Raw genomic sequence first — 26,532 nt, 5'->3', positions numbered from 1 at the left:
ATGGTAGTTCAGATGTTCTTTCTAAGGTTCTTTTTTTTTAATAAATACCAATTAATTTATTAAAAATAAGTATGTGTGTGTGCAAGTATGTATGTGTGTGTCTTTATAAAATAAATATCTGACTGGCTGATTCAATTGTCTGCTATGGGTCAGGATGGCATTCTTGTTCAATTCCGTGTCCCACAATAGTTATATCTTAAAGATATTTGAAGAATATTCTACATTAAAAACCTTGATATATAGTTTTTTTAAAAAAACTAAGAATTCTCTTTTCAACCCCCTCCTAACTTGTTTGCATAATCTAGAGTGGTATCAGGGTTTGTCTAGCTCAAGGAGCTCTTCCCCGTGCCGGTAAAGCCATTCTAACATTCCCCTGCAGGGGTTTCAGTGTTTTTCCAATTTTTGCTAGCAGGTTATTTATTTTCAGAGCCTGTGCTTTATGCACAGTTCTATTCGCTCGACAGCATTGTGTTTGTCCTGCTCCAGTGGGTAATATATTTACAAAGATCCAGCACACAGAGGGGACATGCTAAGAATGCTTGATCCACGCCGTGCAGAAGAAAGGCACGAGTTGCTATTTTTCAGTATTAACATTACACTTGTCATTTGGACAGCAGGGATATTCGATCCCCAGAGGAAGCCTGATGGTAGAGGCACACAGAAGGATGTCCCAGCTGCAGAGCAGTTATTTCTGCAATGCATCAGCTCAACTTCTGTGAGGGTAGTTGGAATCCATGATGTTATGTCTGATGGGAGGCAGGAGGATGTAAAGATGAAAGCTGAAGGTAACAAAGCTGGATCCAGAAAAATAGCTTCGTTCTCAATTTAGATCCACATCAAGATGATGTAGATGGCCTGGGTTTAACATTTCTGTACCTGACTAGATCTTATGAAGTCACAACATCATGGGAAGAGGCCACATGGGTCTCTGTGCCAGGACACATTAGCCAGAGCTGGCAAATAGCACAGTGGTCACTGCTGCCAGAATAGAACCTGACTCAAGGCGATGCTGCCCACTGCAGGAGCAGTGCTGTAGAAAAGCATCAGTCCTTGGCTGAGAGCCATCACTCAGTAGCATTGGAAGGTTATTCCGTCTAGGGGGCTGAGCAGGTGACCTGGGAAGCAAAGTCTGGTGGCCTAGTGTTAGATTGTAGGTCTGTGTTCTGGGAACCGCTCACTATGCAGCTGAGGATGACCTTAAATTTCTAACTATGCTGCCCTAGTTCTCAAGGGCTGTGATTACAGGCGTGCTCCACAGCATCCAGTTTAGGTGGTGCAGGGGATCAAATCTAAGGCTCATGGGTGCTAGGCAAGCACTCTACCAAATGAACTACTTCCCAGTCTCAAACGGCTGTCTAGAAAAGTAACAATAATTGAGGGGTGATAGACCTGTAACCCCAGGACTCAGATGGTCTAGGCATCAGGATGCCCTGAAGTCGAGGCCAACCTCAGTTACATAGTGAATGTCATACTCACTAGGGGTACAGAGGCAGATCCTGTCAACAAAACAAAACGAGACAGAAGGTAACACTAAAGTTGGAAGCAATGAATGATTAATAATAGGGACTGAATAGCAATATTGTGGTTTAGCTGGGATGGATGTGGATGGACAAGTGGGGGCCATGGGGAGAGCGTGGTTAATGGGCACACATGGACAAGAGGAATGACTTCGAATGTCCTCTAGAGGAGTAGAACTACAGATGACAACAATTAGGTGGATATTTCAGAGACAGCAGACGATTTTGAACATTCCCACCATAAGGAAGAGACACGTATAAAGGGCAGATTTCTCAGGTCCCTCATCGGATAGTTACACACTGGCATTGTAATGCCACGCTCAGTAACGTGTGCAATTGCTATGTCAGTTAAAATAAAAATATTAGAAAGAAAAATTAATGCATTCAAATTTTCAAATTATAAAATTATATTTACGAAACATATTTGTAATCACAAGGTCCAAATACCTAAATAAGTGTACCTTGAAAGCAAGTATTTCGAGAGCATGATCCTTTTCCAAAAGGCAAGACCTATCAACCTGGTAACCAATACAGGATAGGATCTTACTAGCAAATTATGTACGCACAATTAGTCTGCATATTACACGTGCATGTGTATGTAAGCCTAAGGAACGTAGAGCTGAGTATGAGAAATGGTCATCATCTTTGGTGGTAAATTTTGCAACAGCATTGTCCTTTTTTAATGAGGATGGATGAAGTTTTATCACAGGTGTTTTAGAAGTCATACACAATATAAGAAAAAGAAGCAAGTTCATAAGGATAACTCTCAAGGCTGCCCTTCAGACTCCACCCACGTGCGAACTATGTACACATGCGTGTGTGCATGTTGTTGTTGTTATAGTGAATAGACTGAACTCTGCTCAGTTGGCAGAATGTTTTTCAGAACATGTACACAGATGAAGTGGTGGTACAGGCTGTAACCCCAGCACTTGGGAGGTCGAGGCAGGAGGGTCATCCTGGGCTACAGGGTGAATTTGAGGTCATTTGGGAATAAATGAAGCCCTGTTTCAACAGACAAAGGAGCAAAAGAAGGGATGGACAAACAAGTCAGGCAGGTGCTTCATACTGTTGAAGTCTCCCTGATGCTCTCTAGGTAGGGGCCGGGCTGCAGACATTCTGAGCAGTTTGGTCTTGAGGGCATCCTCTCTGTCAGCACCACGGACAGAGCAGGAGTGCCTGGGGCTTTTCAGTCTCTCCCACTTGCTGTTTCTGCCTGAGTACCTAGGGAGCCAGGACTATCCTCTTCCCATCTGGCTCACAGCCAGATGCTCAGATAAAACTGCTCTCCCCCTTTCAGATGCTTCTCTAGACACCCTTCCTGCAGATACTCTCCCCCTTCCAGAAGCTTCCCTAGAAACTCTTCCCTGCAGATACTCACCCACTTCCAGAAGCTTCTCTAGACACACTCCCCTGCAGATACTCTCCCCTTCCAGATGCTTCTCTAGACACTCTTATCTGCAGATACTCTTCCCCTTCCAGATGCTTCTCTAGACACTCTTCCCTGCAGATACTCACCCTTTGCCATATGTTTCTGAAACTGTTTTTCTTTTAAATACGTTTTCTCCTCCACAAATGCTCCTTTAAACAGAAAAGCTTCTCTCTGTAGAAATGTTTTCTCATCCAGATAATCCTCCTCCTCCAGGTAATCGCTCTCCTCCAGAAATTCCTCCTCCTCCACAAACTCCTCATCCTCCAGAGACTCTTCGCTATCCATATACTCCTCCGACACATACTCCAGACTACCCAGAGATTCCTCCAGTGAACTCTCATCTTCCTGTTCTTCGCTATCCTCTCCATCCGAGGAAGCTGCCACTGTGTAATGTTTAGGAGCCACAGTAGGGCTAGAACCCGAGGGCTCTGATGATGAAGTATCATCAGACATGATGGAGAAGCCTAAGCAGATGAGTAGATGAGTCCTTTAAGTAGCAGGTAATGTCACAACGTCACTTTACCAACCTGGGAGCCAAGAAAGGAATAAAACCCCATTAGTAAGTACAAGCCCACCGAATAGGATAGAAATCCATTTTGTCCACTCAATTCCTTCAGTAGTCTCTGGAGGCCCTTTGTGTGTGCAGATAAGTGAGTGGTGGCACGAAGGGCTGCCTCTTCCCCAAAAAGAAGGACCGGAGGCTTCGCCCTCAGTAGCTGGTAGGGGATATACACAGCACACTGTGAAGTAGGTAGGCTGGCCAGTGAAGGCATGGCTGGGGACTGCTGATGTGACTGCCAGAGAACTTCTGCATTTATTTGCTGAGAAATACTCATTGCCACAATAAACAGAGGTGCACCATCCAGGCCCCTGCTCAAAGATGAACTGTTCTAGCGTGTGCCTTTAATCCCAGCACTTGGGAGGCTGAGGCAGGTGGATCTCTGTGAGCTCGAGGCCAGCCTGGTCTACAGAGTGAGTAGTTCCAGGGTAGGCTTCAAAGCTGCACAGAGAAACCATGTCTCAAAAAACAAAACAAAACAAACAAACAAAAGATGAACTTTTCCCAGCTATGCAATCAGCTCCCATTTGCCAGGGCCTTCAGTATCTGCCTGTGACTTTTGCCTGGAGCTGGGCTCCTTTAGAGACAGCTAGCTTGTGACTAAGGAAGCCCAGCCAGCTTCAGGTGGGATGTCCAGGTGACAGTCACCCTATAGTTCTCCAGTAGCTTGGTCCAAGTTCCCAAGTTTGCCCTACAAGCACTATCTAGCCCCCTTCTTTCTAGGAGGTCAAGGCCAAGAAAGACTTTGCCTCTTCTAGTCTGTTCCCAAGCTGTGGTAGGCAGCTTCATGACATTCTGGAAGAAAACTGAAATTAGAAATTAATAAAGAGAAAGGAGGTGTGATAGTTAATACTGAATGCCAGCTTGAGAGGATGTAGCATCACCCAGCAGACAAAGCTTCTCCAGGCTTTCCTGGGAGGGTTTAATCTAGATTAGATGAATTGAGCTGGGCAGGTTTACCCTGAAAGTAGGCAGCTTCATTCCCAAGGCTAGTGTCCCGTTTTGACTACATGAAAAGGAGAAAGAATAAGCATTCCTCTCCCTCTGCTTCCTGGCTATGTTTGCAATGTGACCCTCCGCCTCAAGCTCCTGCAGAGTGGTGACTACCTTAACTGTCATCATAGAACCTTCACTCAGTTCTGATGGAAGCAGATGCAGAGATCCACATCCAAGCTCCAGCTTGAGCTACAGGAGTCCAGTCGAAGAGAGGGAGGAGGGATTATATGAGCAATAGGGAGTCAAGGTCATGATGGGCAGACCCACAGAGTCAGTTCACCCAAACTCGTGGGAGCTTACAGACTCTAGACCGACAGCTGGGGATCCTGCATGGAATCGAACCGGGTCCTCTGCATGTGGATGACAGTCTGTAGCCTGGGTTGTTTCTGGGACCCCTGGCAGGAGGATGAGGATCTATCCCTAGTGTGTGAGCTGGCTTTTTGAAACCCATTCCATATGGTGAGATGCCTTGCTCAGCCTTGATGCAGGGGAGGGGGTATTGGTCCTGCCTCAACTGAATGAGCCAGGTCTTTCGATTCCCCATGGGAGGCCTTACCCCTTTTGAGGAATGGATGAGGGTGAGACGAGGGGAGGTGGGTGGGAGGGGGAGGAAGGGAGAAAAGGGAAACTGTGGTTGGTATGTAAAAAAAAAGAAAAAGAATTTTGTGGCTGAGTATGGTGGTACTGGGGAGGCAGAGGCAGGTGGATCTCTGTGAGTTTGAGGCCAGCCTGGTCTACAGAGTGAGTTCTAGGAAGCCAAGGCTATGTTGAGAGAACCTGTTTCAAAAAACAAAACAATGAGGGGGGGAGGAATGGGAGGGAGGAAAGAGGGGAAACTGAGGTTGGGATGTAAAATAAATAAATGGAATAAAAAAATATAAAAATAAAACAAAACAAAACCAAAAATCAACCAGCATACAAAAGAATTTTGTATGAGCTAGTTGATTATCCAATTCCAAATGGTCAGCCCTGAAAACATGCGTACAAAGAACCTTAAACAGACTAGGTATGGAAGAGAGCAAAGAAAGGATATGTGAGAGTTTGGAGGGAGGAAAGGGAAGGGGGAAATGATGTAATTATATTATAATCTCAAAAATTAAGCCAGGCGTAGTGGTGCACACCTTTAGTTTTAGCACTAGAAGCAGAAGGAGAAGATCTCTGAGTTTGAGGCTAGCCTGGTCTACAGAAGCAGCACAGAGCATCAAGGGATACACAGGGAAACCCTGTCTCACAAAAATTAAAAACATGTAAAGTAACATATGAAAGCACAAACATCTTCCAAATAGGGAAAAAAAGAGAATTTTGTGGTAGAGTGTGCTGCGTGAGTTTTCCCGGGGAGGTGAGACAAACATGCATTTACCCCCGATGGACACAGCCAGCAAAAAGAGAGAGACTCTTCTTTTCTAGTCCAGCGTGGGGAGCCACTGTGTTTATTGGGGATTATTATAGCATCATGGGCCGGGCGTAAATCACAGGAGAGTGAGTGACTCCGAGGAACTACATCACTGGAAAGCCCATTCCAGGCTGGGTGCTGATGCAGAAGCTACATCCCGGGCTCTGGGCATCTTCAGTTGCTGGGGGCTCCTTTCCCTGCGCAATATCTGACTACTCATGTACGAAGCACGATTAATAAAAACTCAGAGAGAGAAATCGGGGTTCAACCTGAAGATTCAAAAAAGCAAAACAGTCAGCCACTGGCTCTTACCTCAACCCCATTCTGAAATGGCGGTCCTGCCTCCAGGAATCTCAGAATGAGATTGTGTCTGACAGCTGTCTCCTCCCATTTTATAATCCTCTTTAGTTCTGGGATTAAAGGCATGCACTGCCCGGTTTCTATGGCAACTAGTGTGGCTACTGGGATTAAAGGTGTGTTTTACGATTACCTGGTCTGTAAGGCTGACCAGTGGGGCTGTTTTACTCTCAGATCTTCAGGCCAGCTTTATTTATTAAAATATAATTGAAATGCCACTACACATGTAACCTTGAGCCCTTGGGAGCCTCTTAAGTTTTGTTTGCTTCTTGAGTCTTCAAAACTTTCTCTTCAAGAGGGAAGATTTTAAGTCCAAGGAAATAGTTATACAACAGATGGTCTCAAAAGACAGAACTACCAGGAGCAAGTTCAATCCATAAAGAGTCGGAGGACCCGAATTCCACTCCAGAGAGAAGATGAGTGTGGTGATGTCCACTTATAACCCCAGACCTGAGTCTCCCTGGGCAGTGGGCACAACCCAAGAGGATGTCCTAGGCAGGAGAGAGATCCTAGTTCCAAAAATAAGGTGTATGTAACCTGAAGAATAACACCTGAGGATGACCTCTGCCCCCACCCCCCAGTAACACATTTAGTTTAGATCTAACTGACTTTTATTTGGGATTCATGGATGTGGGCAGCTTCTATCCTAGAAAGACCCCTCCACTCCACTGTCCCACCTCCAACTGCTTCCTACTGCCCCCACCGCCCGCCTGCAGTAGAACAAGGAAACAGACAATGGGGAGACGTGCCAAGAACAGTGAATCAACACTTTGGGTTCCTTTTCTATTGTAAGAGTGAAGCAGAAGGGTTTTTCTTATTATATCGACTCCATCCATTAGAATTCTCTATTTGCAGGAAAGAACAGCCACGTTAGGGATCTACTTCCTTGAAATTTAACTTCTAGCTGGACCCTAGTTGGGCAGGTCTGTAATCTCAGCTACTTGGGAGGCTGAGGCTGGGCAGTCACAAGTTCAAGGCCGCTGTGAGTTACATAGTGAGTTCAGGACCAGCCTGAACAACTTAATGAGACTCTGTCTCAAAATAAGAAGTAAAAAATTAGCCTATGGATGTCAGTCAATGACAAAGTGCTTGGCTAGCATGGATGACATAGGGCTCTAGGTTTAGCACCCAACAGTGGGGACAAAATTCTGTTCAAGTATGTCGCATTTAGCATGAAAACTGATCATGGCTGGTCTGGTCTGCCAAGGCGAGAACAGAAGCTTAGTGTACAGTTGCCTTATTCTTATTTATCTGAAGGTGTTTAGGGAACTGTTCCTATTAAACCAGCTCCACAGCAAGAGGATTCTTGTGGCCTGGGTCTAACCAGAGTCGATGGAAGATTCTGGGAGCTGGGCCTGAAGCTGACTTGCTTTGAGCCGTTTTCTGGTGCTGATGTCTTCATGTGGGTGTTTTGGAGGAAGGTAGGGATGAATAACATATGTGATGGTGTGATAGAGGCGGCTACCATGCGGAAAAGGGTGGATGTCAAGAAATGCCTGACCTAAACCTGCATCTACATACAACTCTCCCTGTTCTATGAAGCTTTATTGAACTTGAAACTTAAGCGTACCGCCTAGGATTGCTGTCAGCATCTACATCCTAGCTCCTTGTGCCTCCAGCTTCGGATGGTGAGAGCAATCAGAAATAAAAGAATCTTTAGCTGATCAAACTTCAGCTGGGCTCTGGGACTTTCTTTTAGGTTCATCCACATTATAAAATTTAACTGTTGCAAGAACTCTGCTAAGAGGTTAGCAACAATCCCCATTCTTGAGATCTCATCATCACCAATATCAGATCAGGGTCCTCACCCTCCACCATTCTCCAGGCCATATTGGATTCTCAGCAAGAATCCTGTCACATCCATTTTACTATAAACCCCCTTGCACCTGGTATCTAACTTTTCATGCATCCTATTTCATCCTGATGTTACACTCCCTAGTCCTCCCCAGATGATGTAACACTCCCTGATCCTCCCCAGATGATGTAACACTCCCTGGTCCTCCCCAGATGATGTTACACTCCCTGGTCCTCCCCTGATGATGCTGCATTCCCTGGTCCTCCCTTGATGATATTACACTCCCTGGTCCTCCCCTGATGATATTACACTCCCTGGTCTTCCCCTGATGATATTACACTCCCTGGTCTTCCCCTGATGATATTACACTCCCTGGTCCTCCCCTGATGATATTACACTCCCTGGTCCTCCCCAGATGATGTTACACTCCCTGGTCCTCCCCGATGATGTTACACCCCTTGGTCCTCCCCTGATGATGTTACACTCCCTGGTCCTCCCCCCGATGATGTAACACTCCCTGGTCCTCCCCCGATGATGTTACACTCCCTGGTCCTCTCCAGATGATATTACACTCCCTGGTCCTCTCCAGATGATGTTACACTCCCTGGTCCTCCCCAGATGATGTTACACCCCTTGGTCCTCCCCTGATGATGTTACACTCCCTGGTCCTCTCCAGATGATGTTACACTCCCTGGTCCTCCCCAGATGATGTAACACTCCCTGGTCCTCCCCCGATGATGTTACACTCCCTGGTCCTCTCCAGATGATATTACACTCCCTGGTCCTCTCCAGATGATGTTACACTCCCTGGTCCTCCCCAGATGATGTTACACCCCTTGGTCCTCCCCTGATGATATTACACTCCCTGGTCCTCCCCTGATGATATTACACTCCCTGGTCCTCCCCAGATGATGTTACACCCCTTGGTCCTCCCCTGATAATGTTACACTCCCTGGTCCTCCCCTGATGATATTACACTCCCTGGTCCTCCCCAGATGATGTTACACTCCCTGGTCCTCCCCGATGATGTTACACCCCTTGGTCCTCCCCTGATGATGTTACACTCCCTGGTCCTCCCCCCGATGATGTAACACTTCCTGGTCCTCCCCCGATGATGTTACACTCCCTGGTCCTCCCCCGATGATGTAACACTCCCTGGTCCTCCCCCGATGATGTTACACTCCCTGGTCCTCTCCAGATGATATTACACTCCCTGGTCCTCTCCAGATGATGTTACACTCCCTGGTCTTCCCCTGGTCCACAACAGTGGATTTCCCTTACCCTTTGTTACTTGGAACTGAACCCAGGTCCCTTACTCTTACTGCAATTTTTCTATGTAATATCCATATTTGCCATTTTAGTGCCTGATCCTGTGGGGGTTTGTATTTTGACAACAGGGCTGTCCAGCCTGATGGGTGAAGAGCACACATCCATAGGCTCATCAGATGCTCATCTTTGAGATTTCTTCTTAGCTGCTCAAGGAATTGAAATCAGTCAGGCTCCTGTACCGGCCAGATTGCATTTATCTGCAGCATACTGTCACTCAGGGGTACAAATCTTTTCTTCCCATTCTCCCCCAACCCCCAAGCCTTGAAGAAAAGGGAGGGGAGAGAGAAGGGATCCAGCCAGCTGCATTCTAATTTTAAAGGCCAGGGAGAAAATTATTCTCAACACCTCATTTCAGTTATCTTACAAATGTGCAATAAAAGCCAACAGCAGAACAAAATCATAACGGCAGTCTGGTGCTTGGTGGATGAAGCAACCTGTGGCTCTGACTTGCCGGATAGACTGCAGGTTAACTCCCGTGCTACAGCAGGACCCTACGATACAATACATATGATACCGTACAATACAGCACAACAGAGATTCTATAATGGGTGGTTGTAGTTTATTGATCGCTAGACCAGCTTCCCGAGAAGTCGACCTTCACCTGGTCCAGTTAGCAGAGTCTGTTCAGTTTAAGTCATGGTTTTCTGGAAGTCAGAGTGATCATTTACAGTTTCAGGACTGAGAAGGGGCTGAGAGATCTGGCTTCTCTTGGACGCAGGAGTCCACCTTTCCCACGTGAAGTAGATGCTGGATGGAGGTAAGTTCTTTGAAGAGACGGCTCGTCCAGTCTCCGTCTTCACTGTTGCTTGTGTTTATGGAGTGAGCAGGGAGACTGAGCATTGCCTGAGTCCTGCCATGTGCCTGGCAAGAGCCCCCTGTTTTCATGTCTCTACCCACATTGAGAAAACAAAAGAGGACGTGCGGAGATTCGATTCCTAAGAGTCTGCTTGAGTTCTGGCTTTAAGGTTCTGGTCCCTGTAGAGAAGTGGACCTTGCCCCCAACATCCTACTCTGGTCTCTGCACATGTGCATGTGAGCACACACCCCAGGCTGTGTGACACTACTCTTGAAGAAATGAAAGCAAATATCTCTCATCCCAAATGGTGAACCAACGACAGACCAAATGGCGAATACCACCAAAATAGCTTGTGAGGTGAGCATTCGAGTTTTAGTGAGGCTACCTACAGGAGCAGAAATGCCTCAAAGACAGCTGCAGCTCAGTGCATGACTTGCAGGCAGCTTTGTAGGTTGGGGATCATTTCTTCTAGACAAATCAGCTGCAGGCAGTTTGGCTTTGAAAACAGGGTTTCTCTGTGTCAAAAGCCCTGGCTATCCCGAAACTTGCTCTGTAGGCTAGGCTGGCCTCGAACTCACAGAGATCTGCCTGCCTCTGCCTCCCTGAGTGCGGGGATTAAAGGTGTGCAACACAACTACTCAGCTCTTTTCCAGATTTAATGTTTTGTCATGGAGGCTGTTGCTATACAACACCTTCACAGATACTCACTGCAGTTTATTTTGTACATGTAATAGGATTGAAAGTGTGAATGAATGAATGAATGAATGAGCAAAGAGGGTATTAGTCACGTGCTAGGGGCTTTGCTTGACTTACTTCCTGCTTGTGTGCACGTTGTCAAGGTGAATGCTCCCGCCTAAGAGCTTACGCATTGCATAGTAAACAAACGGATGATGGATTTCCCCTTGGTAAGGTTTAGCTTTAGATCTCATGTTTTATTACAAAGTGAACATTCTTAGTTGAAATAAATGAAGAAGACCTAAGTAGCTATGACAGGCAGGACGACAGAATGGAGTACTACTCCCTCGGCAGAGGGCTGGTTCAATACTGAATGAGAGGAAGAATAGTCTGTTTTCTGCTGGAATGATCCGAGAGGCCTCCACGTCTGACTGTGGTTTTGTGGGTTCAGGGCCTATAGGGATCCCCCCGTGAGCGGACGAATGTGCAGCGCTTGAGCTGTTCTTTGTATTTGTCACCGGGGCCGCAGCTCCATGACTTGCCAGAATGTCTCATGCTTTGGAAACCAAGTGAAGACAAAAATATTTGAAGTTGTGTGGAAACAAAGTCTGGGGAGCAAGGGAAAGGGGCAAGGAAAACAGGCTGCTTCCTAAGCGTGAACAGGTTTCTTTCATACAACTCAGGTGGCCTTGGATTGAAGGGGACAGTAAGATGGACAAGGGCGTGATGTCCCCTTCCATGTCTCCTCTGGTCTACCTTCCTGACCATCGGATCTGAGGATTCTGGGGAAGCAGTGTGAGGATTTCCTTTGGTTGATGGTCTTGGGTGTCTTGGTACCAAGATTCAATTCCTTGTCATCACAATACTGTGCCCGAACTCTCCCGGTCCTCCTGGCTGTTACCCTAGATCTCTACCTGACTACCCTCATCGCCTCCCAGCACCTTCTTCCTGAAGCTGCCCTGTCTACCCTCCCCTGTCCTGCTGCACAGCTCTGATCCTTGCTACCCGCTCCACTTTCTTTTTTTCTCAGAGCGAGTATTTTCTGTCCAGAATGTGAGTTCCTGAGGGCAAGGACCCAAGTGCTCCTGTCCAACACGGGTCAAGTGATGCTAATTCTCAGATATGTGGAATGTGTGCATGGTGATCCCAACTTGTCAAGCCCTCTCACTCAGCAGGTAGTGTGGGCACCAGGCCTTCCCACCATTCTGCCTGGTCTCTGGGTGTGCAATGCTGTGCCACTCAGCTCTTTGAATCTCTTTTCCTGGACTCCCTGAAGCACCCACTCCAAGGCTCACTGAGACTTCCATGCCTTCAAGGTTTCCCTTCTCCAGTGATTAGAGAGAGGTCATCAAATTTCTTATTCTCCATAACCCTGTTGTCTGTTGCCTCTCCCAGGACTCTATACTGGAATGTTCTAGAATTGTGTCCAGCATCAATATTAAACTGACCAGCTCAAATGTGCCTTCTATTCTCTTTTTATGAAAAAAAGAGAGAATTTTTTCTTGTTTCTGGGTTTGAGTTCAATCCCATTCCCCTCCATGATGTGGCTGTGTATCATGTGTTGATCGGCTAGACGCTTCCACATGCCCTACCGTCTTTATGTACCATGGCTACTTGCAATGCCAGCACTGTCACCTCCCCTCAAGCATCTAAGGATCAGGGAAGTCAAATGACTCCACCAAGGTTAAACAAGTAACAAGTGGCCACACTGGGGGAGGACCCAGGTCTACTGTGGCTGAGCAGTGTTGCCAATCATCATGGGGACAGAGGATATATCCTCTGGGGAAGGATACTTCTTAGGAATGCTTGCTAGGGTTTCTTTTTCCCTTGGCTTTAGTTATCACATGTCTGATTTCACATGCCCTAGCTTAACAACCATCCACCTTGATAAAGTTCAAGAGGGTGAGAGCAGGGGAGGCAGGAATAGTAGCTCCCTGTCTTTTAACTGAACACAAACTATATTTCTATAACAGAACAAGGTATCTACTTTATTGTTCTTCTTCACTTAAAAATTTACATCCATCTGATAATGAGGAAGGAAGAAAAAAAGCCCAGGCTTTCAGAAGTTGGGTTGACTTGCATAGACCATAGCTGCGAAGGGACACATTTGGGATTCTGTTCTAGCTGTGTCCAATCCCGAGGTCTGGATAAAGCCTTCAGTTTATGAGTAGATGAGCTCAAGCTCTTAGGGACAGTAGTGTTGCTAAGCCCTCTATATTGAAACAGTAGGGGAGAGGGAAGCTCATAAGACTCAGGAAGCTCACTAAATTTACAAGTCCCAGGATGCTCGGAAAGTTACAAGACTCAGGAAGGACTCTCCTTAAGGCTATACAAGCAACACCTGGTCTCTGAAGACGACTCTTTAGGAGATCCACCTGCAAGGTGGGATGAAGCTTTTATGAATCATCATCCACACTGGGTTGTCTTTCCCAGTGACAGAGCTGCCTTTTAGTCACCGTGATGCTGCAAGTAAGTCCTCATCCATCCTTCTGTGAGTAATCTCAATAAATCCATTGGTTCACGGATGCTTGGGTGGAACAGTTTCCTGATCTGACACCAATACCCTATCTAGAATAGTGGATGTTTATTTGTGCCTCCCCAGGAAAAGTCACACAACAGCGGTTCCTTCACTTATCTAGAGGCTTTCATGGCAATTGTGTGAAAGAACAGACAAATAATGTAGACAGAGTTCCTACTTGCTAAAACGAAACTCATCTGCATAAAACATATCTTCAGTTAGAGGTTTGCTAGACTAATTTTCGAGAGTCCCTTAGAAAGTCTTCTAATTAACCTTTGCAGACATTCCAAGGTATTAGCAACAAATCAGGGGCATTAGTTATGTTGCAACAGGTGGCACACTCAACTTGAGACTTCTTTCTTTTATTTGGGGGTAGGATTGGATTTTGGGTGTGCACCCCGTCCACACCACCAGAGTGCTGAGATGCCAAAGCTGAAACAAGGGCCAGCAGACATATGGCTCCTTATAAGTGATAACCAGGGTTGGAAAGAGAAATTACACATCCTGGCTGGGCTCCAAGCCAAATGTGTAATTTTGAACATATTCCCTGCTTTTGCCACACTTGACTCTACACTTTTTCCTCCTTCATGATATCATAGATTAGCCATGCGTCTAAGACTAGCTCCTGTGGCCTGAAGCCCCTGTGGCCAGCTGTGCTGTGAAATTCAAATACAGCAGACACATGGGAAATGTGCAGCAGCCCTAGAAAGGTCCAGGGTAGGACTCCTGAGTGGGTCTTATTTGTATTTCTGCAGCAATCCTGCAAAATCTTTACAATAAGTAGGATCAAAAAAGAACTTTACATGGTCCCGTGTAGTTCAGGTAGGAATTTGCTTTCAGGTGAGCTACAGTGGGTCAAGGTCACATGGTCACTTAATTTACTGCCAATCCCCCCAAAAGATCCAGTTTTCAGAACTTTGTGGATGTCAGAATTTGCATCAAGGATTTTAATTCCATATGAACATTTCTGTGGCTGTCTTGCTGGTGGTAACATCTAACAAGATGTATCTAACACCAAGTTCTTGATGGGGAATGCATTTAAATGTTTATCTGATGTGGGAGTGATTTCTTATTAATAAAGAAACTGCCTAGACCCATTTGATAGGCCAACTCTTAGGTAGGCGGAGTAAACAGAACGGAATGCTGGGAGAAAGAAGCTGAGTCAGGGAGTCGCCATGATTCTCCCACTCCAGACAGACGCAGGTTAAGATCATTCCTGGTAAGCCAGCTCATGGGCTACACAGATTAATAGAAATGGGTTAGATCAATATGTAAAAGCTAGCCAATAAGAAACTGAAACTAATGGGTCAGGCAGTGTTTAAAAGAATACAGTTTCCGTGTAATTATTTTGGGTAAAGCTAGCCGGGTAGCGGGACACAGCCCGCCGCTCCTTATTTCAACATTTATCCATAGGGAAATAAAATTCACCTAACGGAGAAACAATTTTGGACATTGCCGTTTCTGGGATCCAGTGTGGCTAACACAGAGGACAATGATAAGTATTCAAGACCATGGCGGTGGAGTCTGTGGTTGCTGGACCGACACAAGGCAGTTATGTCCCCGGCCCGGTACTCACAATGCTGGGAAGAGAGCTGCATCCAAGCCAGGAGACTCCGCAGAGACAGCAACTGAAAGAAAACAGCCTCTGGTTACTTATCCAGGAAACTGGGCAGAGAACCTTGTGCTTATTAGTAATACTGGGTAATAGATAATTTTTTCTCTACTACTATTGGGTATTGTTTTAGTAGTGCATATCACTGTCTTAAATTTCCACGGTGCTTTGAATGAGACTAGCCCCATAGGTTCATGTGTTTTAATGCTTGGTCCCCAGTTGGTGGAACGGGTTAGGGCGGATTAGGAGGCACGGCCTTGCTGGAGAAAGTATGTCACTGGAGGTGTCTGTGAGATTTCAGAAGACTGTGCCATTCCCAGCCAGCTCTCTGCGTCCTTCTTGCTGCTAGGGATGTGAGTTCTCAGCTGTCTCTACCGCCATGGACTTTGCCATCATGGACTCTAACGCTCTGGACCCCTGCTCCAGTGAGAGAGTTTCTTTTCTAAGTTGCCTTGGTCATAGTATCTCATTGCAGCAATAGAAAACGAACAAAGGCGATTCCCTTGGTCAGTAGCTGCCCTTGAATGTCCAACAAGCAACGCAAACTCGGGCAGCTCTCTTGTACACACATCCCTGTCACTGTCCCTTGCTCCAAGTGGTAGAATCAATGCCCAGACATTGCGGAGAATTCACGAGAATGCCACCGCATAATTTAAGGTTCTTAGAGAAGCAGAATAGTCAACATTTGCCAGCCGTCGTGGGAGCTAGTGGTGTTAGGTAAATACCATTTTTTTTTTCCGTGATGACATATTTTTGCAAAGATGGATTTTGGTGGTTGCTGAGGTGAAAAAGCAAGCACCATGGGAAAATGGATCAGTATGGAAGGCTGGCAGGATTACTCAATGGTTAGAGCCCTTACTGCTCTTTCAGAGGACACAAAGTCAGTTTCCAACACCCACACTGGGCAGCTCATGGCCACCTGTCACTCCAGCTCCAGGGGATCTGGTGCCCTTTTCTGGCCTCTTTGGGCACCTACACACACATAGAAAACACCCCTCCCCAAATAAGTGCACATCAACAGAAATAAAAATAAACCTTAAAATTTTTAGTATGGCCAGAGTGGTGAATGCCTTTAATATCGTTGTTTGGGCTGCAGGGAGAGGTGGATTTCTGTTGGCCTGAGGCCAGCTGGTCTCACAAGATTCCTTGGGGATAAATACTTTGTATGTTTGTGCATGGTCATGTGTGTCGTGTGTGGGTGTGTTTACATATATGGGTGTGTGTGTAGAGGCTAGAGGATGATCCTAGGTGCTATTATTCAGGTGCTGTCTGTTCCCCTTGCTTTTGAGATGGAGCCTCTAAATTAGGCTAGGTGTCCATTGAACCCCGTGGACTTGCCTGTGTCTACCTCTCCCAACCCTGGGACTATAAGTACATGCCATGACGACCAGATTTTCTATTTTTTTTCAATGTGGGTTCTGAGTTTGCCTTGCAAGCATGTTACCAACTGAGCCGACCCCCGGATATAGCTGCTCAAGAAACAGAACCTCAGAGATTTCCGTTGGTGAGAGGTAGTTGTGAAAATTTCACTGAGATGGAAATAATAATGGATATAATTCACTGTGTGCGCAGATGGGGAAATACAAATAATCCTTGATTGTACTCTGCCACTCTCCCAAGCCACCTAGTATGTCCTGCTCATCTTATTTCCTCTGAAATACTCAGGATCCACCACCACCTCCACCACCCACCACCACCACCCATCACCACCTCCACCACCACCACCTCCACCATCACCTCCACCACCCACCTCCACCTCCACCACCACCACTATCACCCCCACCTCCACCACCACCTCCACCATCACCTCCACCACCCATCACCACCTCCACCACCACCACCATCACCTCCACCACCCACCTCCACCTCCACCACCACCACTATCACCCCCACCTCCACCACCACCTCCACCATCACCTCCACCACCCACCTCCACCTCCACCACCACCACTATCACCCCCACCTCCACCACCCATCACCACCTCCACCACCACCACCCACCACCACCACCCGCCACCACCACCCATCACCCACATGATCGTCCACATGATCCAGCACACTTTTCTACACTGGCCTCTCTGCTTCAGCTCCTGTACTCCACAAATCAGATACGGACTTTAAAAACAAAAGTTAGGTCGTGTTGCTCCTCGCTCCACGTCTCCCCCATGTCTTCAACTTCCAAGGTTGGCCAAGGTTGGTCTTGATCCTTAGTGCCTGCTTTCCTGGAAGCCCTTTCCCCTCTGTGCAATCTGTTTCCACCTCAGGTCTCTGCTCTTCCTCCACTGCCTGGAAACGTTTTTAACTCCTTAAAGATCTGCACATGCTTGGCTCAGCAGCTGATCCGAAGCTGGGTCATCTCCTCCTAGTTCCCGCGCGTCTCATCATGTTTTATTTTCTTCAAGATGTGCATACGCCACTCTTGAAAGTGTTATGTTTATGGACCCACGTGGTCCGGAATAAAAGCCTTGCTTTCTTGGTTGCCATTGCCACTTGCCACCACTTAAACAGGGCCTGGAACAAGGTAGGAGGTGACAAGAACTTGTCTGAAAGAACAAGAGAGGATTTATTTCGATGGTCGTTGTTTGGGTCACTTGCTGGGTAGAGGGGGAGAACCCTGGTGCACCTGGCAGGAGGGAGCCAATGATTTCAACTCAGCTGACGGATACACATTCACATTTAGAAACAGAAGGTCATTCGGTCAAGGTCAGAGTTCGATATATTTATATCTAGCAAGGCTCGGCAACTAGTTACCATGTATGAACCCATGCTCCTAACAATACTCGTATTTCGCCTTGAACAGTTACATTAAATTGCCCAGTCACTGAAGTGGCTTTATTTTATTGTTATTCTTCATGCCAGGCAAGCTTTCTTTGCCGTTTCTTTCCCCTCCCTCATTCATTCATTCATTCATTCATTTTTTAAAAAGGGACCGAGACAAAGACTTAAAAGGACCCTTTTATACCTATGGCATTAAACCAAAACAAGACAGCCGCTGTCCAGCCTCAGCTTGGTGATGCGCCTTTTCAATCGCGAATCCAGGAAGGGCGCATGGCAGAGAGGCGATAGGCACAGGTGCAGAATTATTCAGCATCTCTGGGCAACAGCAGTGGGGATTAAACAGAGCTTCCTTTAATAAGATTAATTCCGAAATATGAAGCGCAGTTTGGCATAGCGCCAAAGATACAAGGCATTTGTATCTATATAAGATTAAAGGAGCTTTCGCACAAAGCAATTTCCTTTTTCAACATCAAAGAGCTGCTCGGGAGAGGCTGCTTGACGGAGGCATGCAGCAGCCAGCACGGTGGTGTGAACGGCTTTATGGAAAGGCAGCTTGCTCTGCTAGCATGTCCTTCACTCGCCGGGACATGTAGGGGCATTGTTCCCCGGATCACAAGGATTACAGAATAAGGGAAGCCATGGGTCAGGAATCAAGCCCGCACACACCCCCAGACAGGTGGCTCCCTGGTGATAAACACTGCATTTCCAGAGACGGAGGCTCAGGACCTTGTGAGGTAGTCCTAACAAACAATAAATAATGACCCCCGATGCTGGAAATAACCGTGACAGCAAAGATCACAGCCACCATCTAGGTGTCAGACGCTGCACTTAGCGAATAACAAACAGCATGGCCTTCTACCTCTGGCCATCCCCCTGGGCTTGCAGCCAGCGGCCTTGGGTCCACTCCACAGCCACACAGCAGGCACGTTCTGCACTGAGCTGCAGATACCTGGAGTAGGCTTTATTCTCTTCCTCTGTCCCCTTTGCCTTCCTGAGCTATATTCACATTTGCCTTTTGATCCCAACACAGGTATTTCCAGGAATTGGCCTCACACTGCAGCTTACTGGGTTTGCTCCCCATCCAAGCTGCTCAAAAACCTGTAAGTTGGGAGTGTATCACTCAGGCCCTACATAACTCGCTCCTGAAGATGAGAAGCTGCCAGGTTCCCTCCCAGCCTTTTCACCTGCCTTATATCCCTCTTTCTTTCTACAGACCTTTCTATGCAGGTGTTTTATATGCCGGACACTGTGTTGTGTTCTGGGACTCTACAATCACCAAAGGCACACCTGCAGGTGAACACCAAGAAAGTCACTTGCTTATTCAAATTATTATGTTTTTTAAATATAAGTTAAAATGACAGCAAAGTACAATTATGAAACAAATGAAAAAAAAAAAAGAATTCTACCATGAATTGAAGCCATAATATTTGCAAAAGGAGACACTGGGGAACCAGTGGACAGTCAACCCCAGCTCTGGCTTCTGTGTCACATACCTGCAGTCCCAGCACTCTGGAGGTTAGGACCAGAAGGTCACCCTTGGTTACACAGGGAGTTTGAGACCAGCCTGGGATGCATGAGGCCCTGTTTTAAGAAGCTGTTCTCCTCTGAGCTCCAAGCAGAAGAGCTTATGCATGCCGAACAGCTCAGGGCGGGGCCAGAGTCTGAAGCTCTAGGAGCTGGAAATGTGAAGAACAGAGAATGAACGACCTTGGTGGACCCATCATTCCGTGTCCTTGCTCACTGAGGGACACCCTCTTGGCAGTGAGCCCTTTCTGAAGAAATAAATACCTGCAGCCATGAAGACAAGGAGTTCTGTAAGCTACTTGGTTCTGGGCCAGGTGCCTTCCTTCCCTGGGATCTGTTCTTGAGCTTCTTAGAAAAAGCTGACTGTAAACGGGGGTAGGATGGGGTGGGGTGGTGCATGCCTTAATCCCAGCACCCAGGAGGCAGAGGCAGGCAGATCTCTGTGAGTTCAAGACCAGTCTGGTCTACAAGAGTTAGTTCCAGGACAAAGCTACACAGAAACCCTGTCTTGAAAAAAAAAAAAAAGCTGACTGCACAGACTGGTTTGATGGGGGTTGCTAACCCCTCCCTGTTGTAGACATTAGATAATGAGGTCTGGGTGAAGGATATGGATATTGTGACCAGGATTATGGTTACAGACTGCCTTTCTCTGGGACAATGGGTGCCCAGCCATGGGTGAATGTTGGCCACACACCTAGCTGAGCTCTGAAAACATTACAAAAAGTTGTGAACCAGCAAAAGCTGAAACTTGCCACTGACTATAACAACATAGGACAAAAGATCTATGGATTTGGGGTTGAGGACAGGCTCTGGACTCGAGGTGTACCACCCAGCATCTTCCTTTTCTAAAAGGCCAAGGCAGCTGTACAGAAGGCCATAGATCCTGAGTTTCACATTGGAGGTCAGAGTGTGTATAAGTCAGGGTTCGGCAGAGAAGAAGTAGAAGGTATATGTGGGGTCTGCGTTCAAAGGCTGAGGATCTGGGAGTCTGGTGTCCACTGGAGACAGCAGCAGAAAATGCATCTACTGGGCAAGTTGGGTGGAAGCAGAGCTGGCTTCGCCTGCTTCAGCTCCGTGTTCTATGGACCTCCAGCCTACTGGGTGCTGGCACCCACGTTCAAGGCAGATTTTTCCTGTTTACTTCACTGGTTTACATGCAGATCTTCCATGGAACATCCTCACAGACAAACACAGAAGGGCACTTGGCTATCTCTAGTTATTTTTCAATCCAGGAAAGTTGACAACAGAAATTAAATCCCTACAAGAGGGATAGTGTAGAAAATCAGAATGAAATTAGCCTCCCATTTTTGGTGGGGCAGGAAGAACACAGGCAAGGTGTTTCTGGACGGTCTGAGCTCCTGAGAGTAAGTGAGTCAAATACTCCAACTGAGACTGGGTTGATCCACACTGTCAGCTGGGGTCTAGGAAGAGTGAAGGATTTTCTGCTCAGGGCCCTCTTGATGAACATATTAGGAGAGATGGGAGGTAGGGCTTCTCCAGGACTCAGTGCAGAGGAAGCCTTGAGCTTGGATGGATTAATTGTGGGATGCCTTTCAATGGAGTTGGGAACATCAAACAGGCCACTTAATTAAAAACCCCTCCTGCCTCTTGCCTGTCAGGCTTGATGTGCCCAGAAGGGGATGACTTAGTTACTTTCCTCATTGCTGTGACAAAATATTTGATAGATATAACTTAAGGGAAGATTTATAGTGGCTCATGGCTTCAGAGGGATCAGTCCGTCATGGTGAAGAAGGCATGACAGAGAGTCCCGCAGCAGTAGGATTCCTTGGCAGGAAGCAGAGAACACGCACTGGGCCCAGAGGCAATGAAAACCTATGTTAGTGATCCTATGTCCCAAAGGTTCCCCAAGCTCCCCAAACAGTGCCGCCAACTGGGACCCAAGTGTTCAAACACATGAGTAGGTGGGGGGCATTTAACCCTTAAACCACAACACAGGCTCTGTTATTAATGTTGCACAATTTGGTACTATATTAGTCAGGGCTCTCTAGAGTCATGGAACTTTCAGAATGAATCAATCTCTCTCTCTCTCTCTCTCCCCCTCTCTCTCTGTCTCATGTGTATGTATGTATTTATGTATGTATGGGAATTTATTGGAATGATTTCCAGGCTGCAATCCACCAATGGCTAGCTATGAATGGAAAAATCCAAGAACTTAGGAGCTGCTCAGTCCTACCGGGCTGGGAGTCCCAGCTGGTCTGCTGGGGTCTTGAAGAAGGGCTGGATGGGCTGATGGAGGTGAGGGCGAGCAGGCAAAGAACACTCTTCTGTCTTCCATCATCCTTATCTGGTATTCCAACAGAAGGTGTAGACCAGACTAAAGGTGTGCTTTCCAGCCTCAAGGTCTGGATTGAAGGTGTGTGTTATCCAGCCTCAAGATCTGCATCAAAGAACTACTATTGTCTTCCGGCCTCAGGATCAGGAGCACAGGTGTGCCCTCCATATCCGGATTAGAGTTCATTCCAGATAAAGTCAAGTTGACGTCCAGGAATAGCCAACACGGGTACTAAGAGTTAGTCTGGCTGGTATGCAGTAGTAAAGGCCAGGCATTCGGACGGGTCATGCTGGAAACTAGGTCAAGTGACACCACTACTCCAGAGCTAGAGCAAGGGCCAGGTTGCATGATTCTTCCTGCACTCACAGCAAAGGCAAGGCCTGCTCTCCCAGGCTCTTGCATTCAGGTTCTCGTGGAAAGAGTGTCTCTCTCTCTCACCGTACTTCTGCACGCCTTGTGTTTGTTGTCATATATGCTTCACTTGTAGGAGACTATTTCACCACAGTGCCTGGCCTACTGTGGGCTATCAACAGAGCTTCAGACACTGAACTGAGGAGCTGCAGAGGGAGACGTACAGGAGACGGACTACAAATGGTTTGGATGTTTCATCCACTTAACTTCCCCAGTGGGGAAAAAACCAAGGAATGAGTGATGGGCTCAGATGGTAAAAGGGAGCTAATGAAGACGTGGAGGACGTGGAGTGGACCACAGACCCCTTGGGGATCACTGAGCTTCTGGCAGCAGGTGTTCATAAATCCTGGCTAGAGCAGAGGAAGAAATCTTACTTCTGTAATGGACTGCGGAGTCCTACAGCGTTCTGAGAAAACCAGGAAGTCTACTACTGCCTTCTTTCTGGGGCTGTGTATAAGTCCTTTTATTTAGTGGTTTTTGTTTTGTTTTGTTTTGTTTTGACCCTGGGTAGAAGATAGCAGTTGTCCCTTTTGAGGGGAGCAACTGATGGCCCACTTTTGTGAGTTTTGTGATCCATACATTGGTCTAGATTCACATTCCATGCCAGAGACAAACATTAGAATCCCAAACTTCCCCTGAACCCTTGTGGACCAATCACTGCAGTTTTTAGAAAAGACACCCAGTGCCCTGTTGAGACTATATCTCCTAGGAATCTCTCTCTATTAATAAATAAGATTTCAAATGTATTGGAATTTGGTTTTGAAGGAGGTAACTTTGAGCCTGCACTTGGTACAGAACACTTGTCAAAAGCCAACCTTGGGCACAGCTCCCTCTCCCTGCTCCCCTAGTCTGGGTATGGGGACTGTTTTCCTCTCACCTGACAGAAGTGAGAACTGGGGTGTGGTGGGTGGAAGGAAACTGAGTGACCTGCCTAGGGTCACAGTTTAGGTTTGTCAAGTCTGGAGTTTCAGATTGAGGAGCCCCCCCCCCTCCCCGGGCCTGGGTTTCTGGGTGATCAGTCCTCCTTTATTCCTCGAGCAGTAGAGCATTGCTTGACCTTCGTAAAGGGGAGGGATGGGGTCAAGGCAGGGAACAGAAAAGTCAAAGCAACACAGGACCAGAGAAAAAATAGAGCAACAAAGAGGTCTGGGTACTTGGCGCCTCTTCAATTGCTGTCCCTGGACTCTGATCCACTCTAGATTCTCCTCTGAGCTTTTGCCTCTCCAAGGCCCAAAGGCTGGAGGAGCCCAGGGCCAGAGCTCTTACCCAAGCCTGGATCCTGCCGCACGCGAGCCAGCTGCACCCTTCCGATCTCGAGTTTGGATCGTTTTTCTCTGTTACCATGGGGACGGAACACGCATCGCCACTGCTTCTCCGCTGTTTCAGGCGTTCTACACTTCGGACCTTCTTCGGACCTTCAGGACACTCTGCTTGCCATTCCCAGATGAGGAAGAGGGTGGTGGGAGGGCGTGTGATTGCTGAGGTGAAAAGATGGCACGACATCCTGCGTGGAGCTGGATCCCAGGATCAACACCTTTGAGCATTTAGGTGTCACCTCTGCTCCTTTGCCCCCTTGAGTGCCATTCCTGGGCCAAGAGTTGCCGCGAGGGAACAAAGCCTACATGCGTGGGACACCAACAGTGAAATTCACAGACACTGAGTCCCTGAGTGGACTGGCTGGTGTAGGGTGAGCTGGGAGGAGCGGGGAGGTGAGACTGCAGTCTGTTTTTGGGCTGTGGCTGGTATTTGCACAGAAGTTTCAAAAGAAAGAGAGTTGGGTGCTTGAAGTGTGATAATTTGGAGTGGTTTCCCGTCCTAAATAAATAATTGTGTTTGGACTTTGCAGTTGCAATTCTTTGTTTCTCTCTTTGTTTGAAGGAGAGTCTGCCAAACCGTACAAGCGGCAGGTAATCTGTAAAGTAAAGAATTGTGAGACTGTGTGCTTACAGCGTGTTCCTGGCTCCTAAGATCTCTTGGTGGCCTGGGACAGACTCCTCGGAAGAGCTGGGAACCACAGAACAGAGAATCTGCTGTGGACATAGACCCACGTGGACATCAACAAACGGAAAGTGGTCAAGCGGCCACTTCTACCCCTCTACGCCAGGATATGGAAAATGGAAGAAAAACAGAAGGGGAAAATTCCAACCAGGATCTTGAGGTTTGGGGATCAGAGCTGAAGCCAGGAGACAAAAGGATGCTATCTCTGTATTAAGAGTTCTTGGGATCGTCCCCTCTCTCCTTGTTTTATTGGGAAGGAGACTGGAGAACCGATGGGTTGTCTTGGGCATCTATACTTGTCAGTTATTCTCAAAGGCAGTGCCAACAGCTGGCCTGGGAGAATGACAGTAGGCCCGTGTCATCGCTTGCTCTTACACAAATTTAAGCAAGAAGTGTGCTTGGTGTGCACACACAGCTTCAAGAAAAGTCTCCAAGTCTGTGACTTCAAACAGTGCCCTCAACTCTTACGTCAGGGTCCATATCAGGGCTCACTGACAGCCTGTCATAGCTCGCCAAAGTCTTCCAAAAGATGGCACCCATAGGTTTTGGTTTTTAGTGTTTTATACTGACGAGGTCATTCCTTTGCGAAGATTCTTTTTAAACACCTACTATATATCTTTATTGTATCAGGAGGTGTTGAGGGTACAGATTGAGCAAGACAAACTAAGTTCCCGATTTTAAGTTATTTCAAAAGTCCTGTATTTTTACAGTTCTAGGACACATAGCAGAAGAGTTTTGTTGCTGATTGGTTCTTTTGATAGTTCTGCTACTTCTGACAGTGGCGTACTCCTCACACTCTCTAGACTGGTAGGCACGGGCCGACTCTTATTTATGTCTGGAGGAGGGGATTAACTTACACCTGCCAGATACGTCACGGCCCGAGGCTCAAGTCTCAACTGCTGTGATTCTGAATTATTGCTGACGCTAACTCGCCATCTGGCCGTTCAGCTTGGGTTCGTCTGTCATTTGAGGCTTTCATGGCTCTTTTTCAAAAGAATTACTGTTTTTAACCATATGTGTACATGTGTGCCAGCATGCGTTCGTGTGTATTACATGCGTGCAGGTACCTTGAGAAGGTCAGAATGCATTGGCAGTGACAGGTGGTGGGGACTACGGATGTGGGGTCTAGGAACTGCACTAGGGTCAGCCGCAACACCAGCAAGCCCTCTTAGCCACCAAATCATTTCTCTAGTCCCTTCGTGGCTCTTTGTAATAAAAAGAAAAAGAGGGAGGAGGTCTTTGAAGTGTCCTAGTGACTACTTAGCCTTCAATTAAGAATGAATTGGTTCTTTGCTCTAGGTGGAAATTTATGGGTCCCTTCCTTTTGTAGTGATCACCAGCCTGCTAATGTAGAAAAGCAATGTAGTGCCCACTCTTGCCAAAGGGGAAGCCTGGCATCATAGCGGAGGAGGGGCGGAGGGGCAGGCAGAGGTCCTTATGAGCTGTCTGCCCCTCTGGGTTCAGTAACCCATCCTCTTAGGTTCCTGAATGAAGCATCTTTTCAAACATTCCTATACCACATGGCTGCTTCCAGTCACACCTCTGCTCCGCTCTCACGGAAGACAATGCTCTTTGCTTTCTTTACGGGCTGAGAGGAGAATGGTGATCATTAGATTTTTGTCATTTTGACCTAAGGATCTACCCACTAAAGACGCTGTTGGCCTTTCTGTGGCTGTCCACTTGACGTGGCCTTTCTACCTGGGTGTCCAGAAGGAATGTGTTCCATGAGGCCCCTCCCCCAAGTTATCCTTTCTCTGGTTTCTGCCATCTGGTAAAGCGCAGCTGCACTGCTCAGACCAGCACCTAGAGACACCTTGGGTGCGCTCCACACACAGTGTGCTCCCAAAGGTAGGTAGTTCCTCAACCCAAGCACGCATCCAGAAGCCAGACATTTTTCTTAAAACTTCCTTTCTTCCCTGGAAAATTTTATGAGGCTCTTAATTGGCCTTCCAATTCTCTCCATCTATAGCAAACACAGAGTAACTCTTTAATGTCAGGTCATACTAACCATGGCTGCTCTTTTCCTTGGAAAGATAAAACTCAAGGTCCCTGTGCCTGTTCCTCGCCTATAACCTAGTCCCTGTTCTGTGACTTCAGAAGGCTTAGCCTTAGATCCCAGGCACTCAAGCTGGGTACTATTTGCTGACTCCCCCGCCCCCCGCCCCCAGTTAGGGCAGCCTGGAAGCTGACCTCATTTCTCTGGCTGTCTGGCCTCCTGCCTGCTCTTTTGATTCCTCTATGCCCCATTCTTGGCTTGTCACCTCTCGCTGGCACCGATGCCACCGGCAATGCCCCGTCTCATGTGCGAACCTCTTTACTTGTTTGTGCCTGGGAGACTCCTTCCAAGTCATTCCCGTGGCTCCTCCCTCTTCCTCTTCACAAGTTCCCTTAAGTATCACCTAAAACTGCACGCCCTCTCCGAGCTCATAGCACGTATCACTGTATGACACATTCTATGTTTTATTTGTGTCTGTCTCACCTGACTGGACCCAAGGTCCAAGGACAGGGACATTTGTTGTGTCTGCTCTTTTGTGCCCGGGCTTGTAGGCTCA

At 47.2% G+C, this 26,532-nt stretch overlaps 1 protein-coding gene across 1 annotated transcript in view; it reads right to left on the bottom strand.

The window, feature by feature from the left end:
* Erich6b (glutamate rich 6B) overlaps nucleotides 1-3,399 on the bottom strand; it is a 31,336-nt gene extending 27,937 nt beyond the window's left edge. The window contains exons 1-2 of the mRNA XM_041667863.1: nucleotides 3,056-3,399; nucleotides 2,777-2,890 (exon numbers count right to left, since the gene is read on the bottom strand). Of these exons, the coding sequence (XP_041523797.1) occupies nucleotides 2,777-2,890; nucleotides 3,056-3,399 (458 nt within the window). The remainder of the gene's footprint in view (nucleotides 1-2,776; nucleotides 2,891-3,055) is intronic.
* Nucleotides 3,400-26,532: the final 23,133 nt, after the last annotated feature.

Source organism: Microtus oregoni, unplaced genomic scaffold (genome assembly GCF_018167655.1).
Source record: "Microtus oregoni isolate MIOR12 unplaced genomic scaffold, Mior012 000001F_ref0000356, whole genome shotgun sequence".
In the NCBI taxonomy this organism is placed as follows: domain Eukaryota; kingdom Metazoa; phylum Chordata; class Mammalia; order Rodentia; family Cricetidae; genus Microtus; species Microtus oregoni.
This window is presented reverse-complemented; position numbering and strand designations above follow the sequence as displayed.